Source organism: Plectropomus leopardus, chromosome 7, assembly GCF_026936395.1.
Source record: "Plectropomus leopardus strain MGB_pleo_1.0 chromosome 7, ASM2693639v1, whole genome shotgun sequence".
Lineage (NCBI taxonomy): Eukaryota > Metazoa > Chordata > Actinopteri > Perciformes > Serranidae > Plectropomus > Plectropomus leopardus.
The window spans coordinates 36,612,508-36,627,376 of record NC_142182.1 but is presented as its reverse complement, the minus strand read 5'-3'; the positions used below and the strand labels follow the sequence as shown (position 1 = coordinate 36,627,376).

At 38.3% G+C, this 14,869-nt stretch overlaps 2 protein-coding genes across 2 annotated transcripts in view; both read left to right on the top strand.

The window, feature by feature from the left end:
- vwf (von Willebrand factor) overlaps nt 1-1,675 on the top strand; it is a 40,917-nt gene extending 39,242 nt beyond the window's left edge. The window contains exons 50-53 of the mRNA XM_042495659.2: nt 26-154; nt 262-301; nt 419-516; nt 693-1,675. Coding sequence (XP_042351593.2) covers nt 26-154; nt 262-301; nt 419-516; nt 693-878 — 453 coding nt within the window. The 3' untranslated portion in view covers nt 879-1,675. The remainder of the gene's footprint in view (nt 1-25; nt 155-261; nt 302-418; nt 517-692) is intronic.
- Nucleotides 1,676-1,999: 324 nt separating this feature from the next.
- The window catches only part of ano2a (anoctamin 2a), a 35,669-nt gene continuing 22,799 nt past the window's right edge, over nt 2,000-14,869 (top strand). Inside the window, exons 1-10 of the mRNA XM_042496362.2 lie at nt 2,000-2,139; nt 6,394-6,563; nt 6,719-7,024; nt 10,593-10,688; nt 10,864-11,036; nt 13,062-13,116; nt 13,215-13,266; nt 13,437-13,492; nt 13,738-13,785; nt 14,793-14,857. Coding sequence (XP_042352296.2) covers nt 6,417-6,563; nt 6,719-7,024; nt 10,593-10,688; nt 10,864-11,036; nt 13,062-13,116; nt 13,215-13,266; nt 13,437-13,492; nt 13,738-13,785; nt 14,793-14,857 — 998 coding nt within the window. The 5' untranslated portion in view covers nt 2,000-2,139; nt 6,394-6,416. The remainder of the gene's footprint in view (nt 2,140-6,393; nt 6,564-6,718; nt 7,025-10,592; nt 10,689-10,863; nt 11,037-13,061; nt 13,117-13,214; nt 13,267-13,436; nt 13,493-13,737; nt 13,786-14,792; nt 14,858-14,869) is intronic.

The window sequence follows — 14,869 nt, the reverse complement described above, 5'->3', positions numbered from 1 at the left end:
TACATATGTGCCTCTCTCCCTCCAGGTTAACACCACAAGTAAGGATGGTTGCAACATGTATACCTGTGGTGTAAATAGTAAAGGAGATCTTGTCCTGCAAACCAAAGTGACCACATGCCCTCCTTTTGACCGCCAAACTTGCCTAGACCAGGGGGTACGACCACTACACAACATGCCCTACAGTCTCCCAGTACTCCCACTCCTGAACCTCTGTATCAGACGCAAGTTTGTATTAAATGTTTCTCTCCTATTTGTTTTCAGGGGAAAGTCAGCCAGATTGGCACAACCTGCTGTGAAATATGTAAGTAGAGCTGTGTCCTCTGCAAGACTGGCAGTGTGCCAGTCTTGCACACTGCAAGAAAATAGTGATTTTTAATTGAATATTTTGATTTTAATAAGAGTGTGTGCATGTGTGAAGGTACCGAGCCAGAGTGTCGTAGGACAGCAGGAACGCTTAACTACATTAAAGTGGATGATTGCCAATCAGAGCAGCAGATTGAATTGCACTATTGTGAGGTAAGAGACTAGACACACACACACAGACATGCGTGATGATTAATACTTTTTTTCCCTCTGGGATTAGTGTGCAAAGTTCAATGAAATCATAGTGTCACACTGTCCCTCACCATCCCACCCTTTCTGTGTCCTCCTGTGGTGCTGTCCACCTGTCCATCTGTCCATCTGTCTGTCAGGGCAAATGTCGCAGTAAGTCCATGTATTCTCTGGAGAGGGCTGCTGTGGAGCAGGAGTGTGTGTGCTGTGCTGCTGTGGAGACGGAGCCTCTCAGTGTTCCCGTCCTGTGTGCCAATGGCACCCGCAGCCACCAGACTGTCCTGTCTGTCACCGCATGCGACTGTCTGTCCAACCACTGCACCTAGAGAGAGTGAGAGAGAGAGTTTATAAATGCAGTCAGTGTGCATGTGTGTGTGTGTATCCAAGCAAACATGTGCCCACAAATAACAACACTAATAACAATGAAACAAATATGCCAGTTTCTGTAAGCACTACTTTTTGTCTGTGTATTGTTGCATTTTGAATATTACAATGAAAATGTCTGGATTTAAAGAGATTGATGTTTGTTGTTAAGATTTTTGAATAGATTGAAAGTGTTAACAGATTTTCAGATTTTCTTTTTCATAGGGTTACTGAGATAAATTTTGAATTTAAAACAAAGTTGATCAGTATTGAGCAAGTTTATGATTTAATCAAGTAAACCATATTCAAAAAAATACCAGTAGCATAACATTACTGAGTAAAGTTACAACAAACTTCAGTAAAACTTCATAGCTTTTCTTTATTTCAAATGATTATTTACTCTGTTTGTGGAAAAGAAATTCTGGGCACAAGGATTTTTCTATAGCAGCATATGTTCTGGAATAGCCTGCCAGAAGCCATCAGACCAGCTGAGTCTGTTGATGCTTTTAAGATGCACCTTAAGACCTTTTTTTGGTGGATTAAATTGTATTGGACCAGATTTTTCTACTTTTTAAAATAATCCAATTCCTTGGGTTTGAATTGTGTTTAGTTTGTTTAATTTGGTTTAACCCATCTCTGCACTTTTATGTCTCTATGCTTGTATTTGTACACATATGTCTGTCTTTGTGTAGCACTTTGGTGCAAGACCTGTTTTGCTTTAGTGCTGTATAAATGAAATAAAGTTTAAACTTATATTTAATGTTTTTGGGGTTGGCCTCTAATTATAATCAACTTTAATAATAAACAAATTGAATATTGGATTTTTTTCCGCACTAAATGAGATAATAAGCTAATTTTGCACTGGTTTTTCACTTTTTAAAATTTTTTTTAATGCATTTGTATTTTATTTATGTATTTTATTTTATCATCTGTTCCTGCAGAGGGTAGGCGAAGTTCACCCTCAGGTCTGGTCACCTGTAAACTCTTTCTTCCCTACCGGGCTTACTCACACCCTCACCTTTTGCATCGATAATATGCATCACAGCTTCTTTCCCTCCCGTATGAAACGGTCAGGGAATTAGCCGCCCTCAGCGCGCGCGTGTTAAGCCAGGGGTTCCGGGAGCGCGCGCGGATTGTCCACCATCTCAGCCACTCGCCAACTGTGCACCTCGCGCGTCTTATCATCCATCTCCATAGCGAAGCACTGATCCTCCACGAGCACTGGTGAGTCCACTTTTTCATTTTGTTTCATGGAAAGTGTGATTTTAAGAAAGTGCGCACTTGACCTTTGTCACTTTTGATGTGAATTATATTGTCCGCTGTCGGCTTTTATCGCGTTTCTGCACTTTTGCACTCATTTGTTTAAGCCTAAATGCTTATGTGAACAGTACTCCTTGAGCATAGCACGACCTGAACCACTGGGGATATTTCAGTCCCCCGGTGGCTGCAGTGGCACGTGCAGCCTGGCTGAGGCTGTTTTTTTTTCTTTTCTTTTTTTCTTCCATCTGACCATCTGGGTGCAGACAACTGTTGCGTCCACGAGCGTTTAATTAAACACATATTTATGGAAAAAGCGGCTCTTGACACCTGTCCGAGGATTAATTAGTTAAAATGGGAATGAATTAGTTTGATGTAGGCTTTGCTGTTCGTGTTTTTGCCTTGAATTGATTTTATAAATAACCTACAGACAGGTGCACTGGTGGTTAAGGTGAAAGTTTGCTGAAAGTTCATTTGATTTGCACTTTAATGTGATTCATGACATAATTTCAAACCAAAGTCTTTGTTTGAGTTGTATGTTTCCTGTTGTGGCATTAGAAAGGGAGCAATCAGCTCTGCTGTTGAGCTGTCAGAGAGCTTACTGGCCTTTAAGCCTCGCGCAGAGCCGCACACTTGGAGGACGCATTTGCGCCTTCCTCCTGTGTCTTCTCCCGCGTGAGTAGGCAGGAAGGACATATAAAAATACCTTAAAATGAGCACAAAGAGGACTAATACCTCGATTTAGAAACTTAGTTAAAAAGGTAATAAAATATAGCAGGAAGCGCAATATGGTGTATGATACCATAGACTGGACCTCTGGTAAACTGCTATGCTCAAATAAATTATTTCGGCAGAATTTAATGAGAACAATCACATCAGAGTCTTGCCATGCAGGCCAGCCCCTAGTTACTCCTATAAGGAGAGTCAATAGTGAGAATAAGAAAATAGTTCTGTTAGGCCTGGTGGTCTGCAGTTTCACTGCTGACCACCAGATAGGTGATAGGTGCTTAATTAAAGTGCCTGCAAAGTGCGTGCGTATTGGCTGGTAGGTGAAGAAAAAAAGATGCTTCCAGGCAGCATGATCATTAGCCATCGGGGAAAAGATATCATGTCTGCTAATAAGCTATGACCAATGCACTGCACATATGGACCATGTGGCTCTAACAGCATATGAGATAAACAAACTCAGACCCTAATGTTTCTCCTAAAACAACCATATAAGCGTGTATGCATATCCTACAGATATCTACATGTTATGATCTCGGGATGCAAGAAAAATGTGAGCTATCACAAGAAGAGTGAAGGCATACATTTCTCTGTTTTTTTGTGAGATATTGATACTTGCACCCAGAGGTGTGGACTGAGTCAGACTTGAGGTACAGATTTGATGCCTTTAAACATGACTTTACAAAATCTAAAAAACTTGCAACTTGACTTGGACTTTTAAAGAAAAGACTCATGATGACTTCACTCAGTTTTAAGCTTTTTGAACTGAAAATGCTTCATACTTTCCCCCAAGCCCTTAGACAAAAATATGCTATGTTATAAAAGTGTGCCATGAATCAATTCATGTCCCTTGCCGTCCTAAATCAGCCTATAATGATGCTGTGCATTACCAGCAAGTCCATACAGATTCCCTTTGTTTCAACCAATTCAACAAGTTCCAAAAAATCTGGGAACCACTGTGTCCTGATGGATTTTTAATTTACATGAAATCTTTTTGACCTGTTGAACTCTCAGCGACATATTCTCTGTTACCCTCTCGTCTCTGTGTTTGCTAACACGTGGTAAACTGGTATTACTGTGGGTGTGTGTGCATATCTAATGGGATTGACGGTTGAAGCCCCTTGTCAGTGTGTGCATATGTGTGCTGTTTGGTTGGCTGTTGGCACATTTGCATGTCTCGTGGCGTTTGTCTCAGACAGCTCTAACCCTGTTGCTGCCATAGTCTCTCTCTTTCACTGGCAAAAACAGATGATGATGTAGAGTATGTATTTGCATTTAAATTTGCACAGGGCAATTAATGATATTATATTGATATCGTGATGTGAGACTTGATATCGCTTACATTTTGGATATCGTAATATTGTATAATATTGTCCTTTTCTTGTTTTAAAAGCTGCGTCACAGTAAAGTGAAACAATTTTATGAACTCAGACTGTTCTAGTTGTTCTATTATTTGTCTTTACCCACTTAATTGTTACATTCTTATTACTGATAATTATTTGTCCGGCATCTCTTTTGAGATATATTTTGTGAAAGCATCAAAAGTAAACGCTGTAATATTGTCACAATTTTCGATATGGAGGTATTTGGTTATTAATATTTTAATTCAAATATAGCACTAGGCAGCTTTATTTATATAGCACACTTTATACAACATGGCAATTCAAAGTGCTTTATGGAGCAGTAAAATGTAAAACATAGTAAAGGATACAGATTTACAATAAAAGAGTAAAGGGATATGATGTAAAAGGTAAACTAAATTACTAAATGACTTAATTAAAAAACAATATTAAAAATAGCAAAAGTGAAGGCAAGAGGTGAAAGATAAAAAGATTATTTAAAATAATTTAAAATCACACAGGAGAGGTGTGAAATATGAAGAAAACATAATCAGACATCAGAAATATTTTATTGATCCCGGGCGTTAAATTGTAATGTGAAAATATGTGCATATGTCCTACAATGTATGAACAGACAGTGTCACCGATGGAGATGAGCACAAAATGTGAAACACTTATTTGTGTTTGAGAGCACTTGAGGAGGCAGATTTGAGACAACCTTTAAAAGACAGCTCAATCAAAACACGTCACAATCCTCTCCCTCTTCAACTCAATGTCCTGCATCTGCTGACTGACATGTCCAAATGTTGTTGTCACATGTAGGAAAAAAAACACACAGGTATTGCTCCAACCTATCAGGGCTCTGTGAGGTCAACTAAAAATCATGAAAGCATGCATACTGGCAACACTTATTGTTATTTCTGATCTTTAGGAACATTTGAGAAACTGAACATTTCAGGAAAATTAGCTGTGTTAATTTATGCACTTACATATTTTATATTTTATATTTTATTCCACATTTTATTTGGGTGGATGGAAGCCTGGGGATGCACATGTGCTTCTATTAGTGTGAGACTTAACTACTCCATTTCCTCGTAACATTTCCGTCTTTATCGCCAAAGAATGAGCCCAGTGATCAAAGTACCCCCAACAGATTGTAAACTGTGCCGCTTGGATTGCAGAGTGAGCTTAATCTGAGCCTACAGCTTCAATTGGGTAAAAAAGAGATGAGATAGCTTAACTTTGGCTTACTCTGTCACATTGAAACTCTGACTGCTGTGGGATTTTTCAGATACAATATTTGAAAGTGAAATTGACCTTAATTTGTCTTCTGGACTGGACATGTCTAAATAATAACATACCCTAATCAACCATTCAAAGTGAAAGAAAACCTGCTCATTTATAGAACATTGCATCTGTTATGTAAATATTAAATGCATGTGTGAAGCTAAAATCGTGATTCAAATGAATGGAAGCACATTTCTGCCACTAGAAAAGTTATTTGTCATATTTTTTTTTTTTTTTTAAAGTTGCATTCTTTCCAAATGGCATTAACGGGCTTCCACAAAAACAGACTTTATTCTGCTTAGTGGATAATTTCAAATTTAGTATTTTGAAACCAAAGGTAGACATATAATCAAGTGAAGATGGTTTGGTTCATATGCAAAAGATATCATATTGCAATTATTTTTGACATATTGCAAGTTAAGTTGTGATTTTAGGGGGAAGTTTTGCATTTCATTTTCAGAAAAAAAAATATAAAAAAAGTTTGACACTGAGATTTTTGCTGGGGTGTGTACCAAACAAGCATGCTGCCTTACATCTGGAATATGATTTGTAGGCATCTCTGTCGCACCACAATGCTTCATCTATAATGGTAAATGGTCAAAAATTACAGCTCCTGTAATTTGGAGATTGCTCTTGACTGCTTTGCGATTTTGACAATATTAATACCTGTGCAGCCCTACGATGGTCACAAAAGACATCGCTCCTCTGTGGGGTCACCTTCTGAAATATTTGGGAACAATTTGCTCAAATATTCCAGTCTTTCTGGAGGAAATGGTTGCATTCATAATGGAACTTGTTTTAATACCAGTCAGAGCTGCAGGACATTCCAAATTTTGAATACTGAACTCATGTTTTTCTTTTCCAACAGAGGGATGAAACGGAAAAGAACGTATGCCGGTCACCACAGAAATGAGTGAGTCATCGTCAATTCACTCAGCGAAGCTTGTGTCATTGGCCCGATCGCTGTCTGACCTTGGGATCGATGCCACCAATGGAAGTCCCATCACCCCCCCTGACAGTGACGAGCCCCCTCATCCGGTACGGTCCCCTCAGAGTGCAAACACTCCCCCCTGTAGCTTTAAACATCACATGACACACGTGCAGGATGCTCTTTTATTATCATGCACCCAAAATTCTCTGCTTGTGATCCTTATCACTGACCTCATTTGTTACCTGTGTGTGCTTTTGTGCAGGAGTCTGGCATTGAACTAGGACCTGGGCTTTATTTCGCTGATGGCAAGAGAAAAGTGGACTACGTCCTTTGCTACAAATACAAAAAAAGGCGGGCATCCAAGGGACGCCTTTCCATTGCATCCAATGGGAGTATACCATTCCCGATACCTGGCCGGTGGGAGCCGGAGGCAGAGTCTGGGGAGGGAGGGGGACCTGGAGGAGATACGGAGGAGTCAAGGCTCACTGAGGAGGAAAAGGCTGTTATGAGGGAGGAGTTTGAAGCGGGTCTAGTGGAAGCTGGACTGCAGTTAGAGCGGGATAAAGAGGTGTGTATCTGCTTTTATGTTGCTTTTGTCATAATTATTTTTTCATCTGCTGTAACACTCCTGCAGACATTTATGGGTCAGAGTTAGGGGTGGGCAATATATCAAATATAGTCGAGGTATCGCAGCTTGTTCCACACGCGCGCACACACACACACACACACACACACACACACACAGGCATACACACACACACACACACACACACACACACACACACACACACACACATAAAGCAGGGCTTTTGCAGAGCTCCAGACCATAACTATTTAGTCACATTTTGTGACATACACATATTTATAATATATTCTGGAGAGCTGTTAGTTTGTTGCCGCTCACAGTGAATGAATCTTCACTGTTTAAGGCGCAGTGGTATCTGTTGTAACTGTCTGCTAACATCCAACTTTTGTCCTGCTGTCCGGAAACTTCAAGTCTCACAACAAAAACCAATACCAATACCAATACTTCCTGCCTGAGATGGCCAGGTCCTTCAAAATAAAAGCACCATGGGTTCAGCTTTGATTTAATTATACCAAAACTTTTTAAACATTTTATTACTTAGTTACTTTATTTAACTTTATTATAATGTAACTGCAATTCATTCAAAAATTTTGCATTTTAGTAGTTAACGTTTAAAAATATGGGTATATATATCGTGTATCAGGATATAGCCTTAAAAAATCTCAATAATATTTTAAAGCCATATCAAACAGCCCGAGTCAGAGCCATCTTGAAGAGATGTGACTACAAATCCTCAGACTGGATGGCTGCCAAACAGGTTGAGGATAAGACTCAGCCTGTCCCTTGAACCTTGAGGACAGGCCTGTACTCTCATTAAAGAGAGAACTTATTGGTCATCAGTGGTAAATTATAGGATGATCGTAGAAATAACACCCACAATAATTAACAGCGTGTTTTTGTCATGTACAGTTTAATATGTGCAAGTGTGTTTGTTTTGATGATTTTGTATTCTGTGAGTGTATGTGTGCACATGCATGTTTGTGTGTGTGTTTGTGTCTGTGTGTATGTGGTTGTGAGACGTTAAATCAGCTGTTGCTTTGGTTGAGGATTAAGAACGCTGACTGTAAGTGTGAAGCCAAAGGCCAGATTATAGGGCCTTATCAGAGAGTGATCCACTACTCAGGTGTGTGTGCTGGCACCTCAACACACACTGGGGAAGATTGGTGGCAGTAATTTGGATTGAATGAGTAGACGGGGCTCTCTGTGGTCACTTTGTGCTGTAACAGTATTTGTATCTGTCTGCTTGTGGTCAAATATGAAGAGGCTCCTGTTTTGTTGGCCCAACAGTGAGGGATTCAGTTCAGTATTTAGCGTTGTGGACCAGGGTATAAATATGCTCTGTTGTGTTATTTTAGTGAATTATAATAAGGGAGTTTGTGATAGTTTCACTCATAAGTGTGCAATTTCTTTAGGATAACATTTTGATACTTTCTGTTGTGAAAATAAAAATTGTGTGGGTTTGCAACATGTCAGCTGAGGAGAGGAGACAGCTGGACAAAGTGTTCTCCGTCCAGAATTTATGGGTGTCATCTTTCACCCAGACTATGTGGCCGCAATACTGAAATTTCTAACTTCAATACCTTAAAAATATTGATATTTGATATTTGATATACTCTTTCCAATAGCTCAGGGAAAATTTCAATTGAGAGCAAACAATTTTACTTTTTATCAAATGATAAATATAACAAGGCTATAACATGACAACAAAGACTTGTCTTTGCTTTGTTAGTAGCAGACAAGAGCAGAATGACTAAACATTAATGATGATAAGAGAGAGTAAGAAAGCACAGCTGGCATCAGAGTAATGATACTGCGGGAAATGAGTTTTGAAACTCAGAGCGTCTGACACTGTGAGTCAATAGATTGGCACTTGGACTGAATACACACATCTACAATTAAAATTCCGTTAAATATAAAATAAAAGAATAAATAAATATCTGACTCAGAATAAATTAGTATTGTTAAATCAATATTTTTGACACACTGGGCTAGAGAGCAAAAGAAGTGAAATTTTAAAGGACCCCTTCTTCCTCGGCTTTCACCTTTTCAATATCCTTCCTTCTCACAAAAGATTAAGACGCATTAAGAGCAAAGCATCCAGGTTCCCAAACAGCCAGTATGCTGAAGCTGTCCACTTCCTCAACATTACAAACATAGCACAACAGGAAACCCGGCAGGTTAAAGAATTGTGCAACAGGACAGTGCAAATGTGTTTTATTGCATTTGAAGCACTTTATGTAATGGGTTAGATGTTGCTGCTAATTTCCTGACAGATGCTAAAGTTTGATGGAGCTCTAACTGTATGCAGGCATGAATATTTCACCATCTGCCTTTTGCTTTGTTTAAAGTATTATTTCTTTCATGAGTGAGGAACTTCTCTCTCTTTTGTCTCTGTCTTTGTTAGGTGAGCTCATGAAGCAAAGTTCCAATCCATCATGTTGATGTGCCATTAACCCTTTGAAACCTGGACTGATATTACTTATCTTGTGCTGTTTTCAGATGCCTTCCACAAGTATTTAAGCCTTGAAACCTGAGAAGATTGGTGCAATTTCTTTCAAATCATGGTCCAGCTCATTTTCTTCTTTCTCTTCATTTTAAAATGATTTTTTTCAGGTAATTTCATTGTATTTTTTATTTTTTGCTCAGGTTTCAAAGGGTTAATCTTGAATAAGCCTCACAGTAGTGGAAAACTGCTGGTAAATTTCTGGTGCAACACAACATTAGAGGTGTAGCAGGTGTTGTTTGAGCTCATGCAGTTGTTTCTACCTTGCATCAAGGTCATTACTGTAATTGCGATCGGAAGGTTTTAATTCAGTGGTGCTGAGGCTTCATGATAACTTGTCATTTTTCACATGATTAAAACTGATAATGAGCTAAATTAAGATGCTTTCAGGTACTTTTCCCAACATTATGTACACTCTTTTTCTATACTTTGGAGGATTTGGAGGTTCTAGGCTTGAAATAATGGGATTCCCTCCCAAACAGCCTCATTATAACACAAAGTAGCATACTTACAGGTTTAGGGAAGGCTCATCTGGCTGCCTCAGGACAAGTAGCAGGAGCAATTACATGCAAAGTAGCAAAGGAGGAGTAAAGAAGACAGATATGCAGTTCATCTGTCCATATCAGGCCTGGTTTTGAGTTATTTTTAAGGTGCGTATGCAGAACTGTTTCATGTTTTTATCCAAAGCTTTTTTGATAAACATGGCCCCCCATGGGGTGTTGGGTGACCCTGATGTCCTAAAATCCTAGAAATGCCCTAAAATTGCAGAAATGTCCTTAAATCCTAGAAACATGTATGGGCATGTTGAGTATTCTTGCTTTAGTGGCAATAAGTGCTTAAAGTGAGAATTTTGTGGGGCTAAAGATGTCTTTGTGTGCTGTTAGTGGGGCAGGTGGAGCAATTGCCCCCCCTGCTCATACCTAAAACCAGCGTTGATCCATATAATCTAAATCTTATATGCCTTGCACACAGTGGTTGATGTTATAAGGTTATGCACATAGTGTTTTTATGTTCATGCTTTTTAAATCTGTGTGTGTTTATGTGCAGAGGGGAAATGGCATACAGTTTATCCGGCTGCACATCCCATGGCCGATACTCAGTCGAGAAGCAGAACTTCAGAAGATCAAAGTGGCGGTGAAAAAGGTCAGCAGTGATTGACACACCCTGCTCTTTAATATTTATACTTTTATCTAACATGTTTGCAGAACATTAACTTGGGATTTAAACAGTGACAGGACAGATATGTGCAGCATGGTAAATAAAACATAGTGTGACTGTGTGGATCAAACTCTTCTCCATGTATGTTTTCATTGAGCAGAAGTGTGAACTGCGGAAACGGATTGGCATTGCCGGGTTGTGGGATTCCATCATGAGCAAAGTCAGCACACCGTTTCAACCAGACGTCCCTGACTTAGACATCCAGAAAGACTCACAAACACGTATCCATTTCAAAACCCTCAAACATGCTTTCATCAGAGACAAGCTCCACCTGTGAGTACCTGTCAAATTTGCACGCACACATGGAGCGGAATGGTGTCACAAAAACTAACCCACTTTAGGAGTCACCCTTGGCTGGGGACACACATGCATTTCAGTAGGTCAGTGATTTAGATTACACCCTAATATCGAAATCACCTGCAGGCTGTGTGCTTTTATCATCCTCATCATACTATGGTGGAGCTTTCACATGAATTGAATTTTACTGTTTACACTACCTAAATACTACTGGGATACAGCAAGAGAGAAGATAAGCCTCACAGTAACTTAGGTTAACCAAATTATTTGATTTTAAAGTCCAGTGTGTGTGTGTTTAAGAGGAATTTATTGGTAGAAATCGAGTATAATATAATAAATATGTTTTCTTGAGTGAACTATATAATTATCTGGAAAGGAGGACCTTAAAATGAGCCTTTTATATCTCCACAGAGAGTGGGTCCCTCAGCCACACAGATCGCCATGTTGCATCGCCATGTTTTCTGCAAACCAAACACTGGCACCTAACAGGGTCATTTACGTTTCAGCTTTATTCAGTATCTTTACCAGTTTAAATCACCATGTCTGTTTGTTTTGGAGAGCAGGAGACTTCTGTGGATAATTCAGCTTCCAGTAAAAACCTCAGACTGAATCTGAAGTACAGTGAGCACACATTCGCAGGTGCTGAGCTAGCAGCCAGTCTTCCACATACTAAACAGGGTAGAAGAAACACTGATTTGTAACATGAGTGAACAGAAAACTGATTTATTCAGTGTTTTTACCAGTTTTTTTAATTGATGTTTAAAGTAAGGACTTCAGAACCAACAAACACATAATCAATAGAAATGTTCAATTTTCCATCTCTTCCAAACAAAAAGCACAACTCCAGAAAAGACAGATATACAACAGAAAGAAGAGACAAAAACTACAACAAAAAAACAAAAAAACTAAAAAAACAGAAGTATCCTCACAGTACCAGTTCATTTAAAATATACCAAATCTACCAGTTCATCAAAGCAGGTGCCATTACCCCATTAGTCAGGCATTCCCTACATTTCCTCTATTAAGGTCAAAAAGTGGCCCTAAAATTTCATCAAACATATCTTCTCTCCCCATAATTCTGTATGTAACACATTCAAATGTGGCCATTTTTGTTGTTTTTACCAGTTTTGACCAGCTGCTCTGTGTGTTCTGGAGAGAAAGAGATAATATGGCACCCAGTAAAAACCTCCCGAACAAATGAACACTGAAGGAAATTTAACTGTGACAAGATTCATCTGGTTGCAATCTGCAGTCCTCACTGCCAGATTCTTATAAATCCCCCTGAATCTCACACACTGGACTTTTAACAAAGGAAAAGGCATTTTATTTTTCAAACGTGCAAATGGGAACAGTGATCCCACCACTTATTAACCCTCTAAAACCTGGATTGACATCAGTTTTCCTGTGCTGCATTCAGACACCTTTTAAAAGCTATATGACCCTTTGAAAACAGAGCAAAATGGTTTGATTTCTTTTGAAATGATTGTGAAAAAAGGCAATGATTAACTAGGCAAGAAATGTGACATAATTGTAAGGAAATTACCCAAAAATAGGTTTAGAAGACAAGAGATCTTATTAGAAGACAAACAAAAATAGGGAAAAAACTAAAAAAAAAAAACTGTTTATAATACAATAATTTGAAATCATTTTGCAGAAAAAAATACAATTACACAAATTACAAATGTGTAAAATAAATAAATAGATATTTTTGTTATTTTCAGCAGCTTCTCTTCTCTTGTTTGTATTTTTTTTCTTTTCTTTTTGTGCTTATTTTCAGGTATTTGTAACTTTCTTTACTAATTTTTTGTGTTTTTTATTTTTCATTTAATGGGCCATGTTTTGTTTAGTAGCTTGTTGTCTTACCACTATTTTTGTTTTTTTAAGAAATCAAAACAATTGCTCAGGTTTCAAAAGGTTAATCCAAAACTTTGGTGAGTTCATCTAACATTAATGTGCATATATTAGGTCTGTGTCTACTTTTTCCTTTTTCGTTTCCTGCAGGTACGACATCAAGTCAACAGAAACTGTATTTGATAACGCAACACGCAGCAGAATAGTGAGTCCAGAAACAAATGTCTTTTATTGGATATTATGAGGAATCTTTTTTTTATTTGACCTCACACACTATTTGGACTCTGCTTGCTTTGTGTTTAGGTGGCTGAGATTATTGCACGCACTACCTGCAGACAGACTTGCCAAACCACTGGTGAGCTCTATTTGTTGCTGTGGTTTTATTCTTCTTTTATTCTTCTTCTGTGGTTATTCTATGCACATTGTGTGTGCACTGTCGGATTTGCTGCCTGTGTCTATATGCTATCAGTCACAGAACTGAATGTGTCCATGACACTGTGTTTCACTCTCTCTTTGTGTGTTAAGGCATCAACTCATTATTGGCTCGCGGTGTCTATGACTCTTCGTTCCCTCTGCATGACGTGAGTATAAAATGTTAAAGTATATTTGTATCTGCTACATCTGCTGTACATAAAAAGCTTTATTGCGTTATATAGGAAACGCTCGTCAATATATTCTCAATATGGACATTTATGGAAAAGACAAAAAGGGAAATTTGATCTATTTAAATAAAAAAAACACATTTAAAATTTATACATTAAATATGGCGTACTGTTTGGCAGTGTATCTCTATATAAAGAGCTTGTAACTTTCTTTTTTCCTTTAGGGGTCGTTCACAAGGAGAGGAAGGAAAGATCAGCGAAATGACAGACAGGTGAGTTGAGTGGCCTCTAATGGATCTTTGACAAAGTGTTTTTGAACTACCCGTCTACAAATATTGGTGGTGTCACTATTCTTAAGGCAGGAATAAAAAATATAATAATGATAATAAAAACATTGTTTAAAGCACCTTTAAAAACAGATTTACAATGTGCTTTGACAAACAAATCAAAGCAGAAATGGGATACATAGACAGCAACTAAAAGCTCAACAGTCCTAGTGAACACAACAGAGATGAAACGATGGTAGAGTTAAAATAAAATAAAAACCAGTGGACAAATGATGCAAGATTGTCACAAAAATATCAGAATCACTGTAGTTTGAGCTGGTTAACAGTCGCAATGCATTGTGCCTCTTGGGAAGTTTAATCCACCGTAATTAAAGGGGGACTGTGGTTTTATACATCATATCTACACTACACTGCATGTGGGAACAAAGCTGTATAAAGCTTTGTATTTCTCCTGAGGAAGCTGCATAAAATCCCGCTCCTCACCTCTGCTTGAGGCTAGCAGCTTGGCGCTACATTAACTGCTACTACCATAACACACAAAAATAGCTGACTAACTGTCAGCAGTCGACTTCATTGTAGATAACATAGGTGCCATCAAAGACAAAGAATGTGTTGAATGAAGAAGATGATAACTCTGGTACTGCTGCATCCATTCTGATACTTAAAAAAATGTTGTAGGAATGCAAAGATAAGTCAGTGAAGCAGAATTTTATATTTGAGATGTATTTTCAAAGTTAAATAAGATCTCAGGAGAGGAATGAAACCTGATTGTGTGTTAAATTAAATTTAATTGTAGGCCTGGTGTAAACAAATACTATCAGCCTACAATAAAGTTTTATAAATTGTATCACTAATTCTTGTTGTTTGTTATTGAAACAGTACAAAGACTCTGCATGTTGTTATTTTGATAATTATGACTTGCAAATTATGAAATGACTAACTATTAATACTTTGTGTTTTCCTCTTGTGTCATGTGCTCGTATGGCCCTCAGATCCTCCATGAAGAATGGGCCAACTATGGAGTCATGTATAAATATCAGCCTGTGGACCTGATCAGGTACTCAACAGT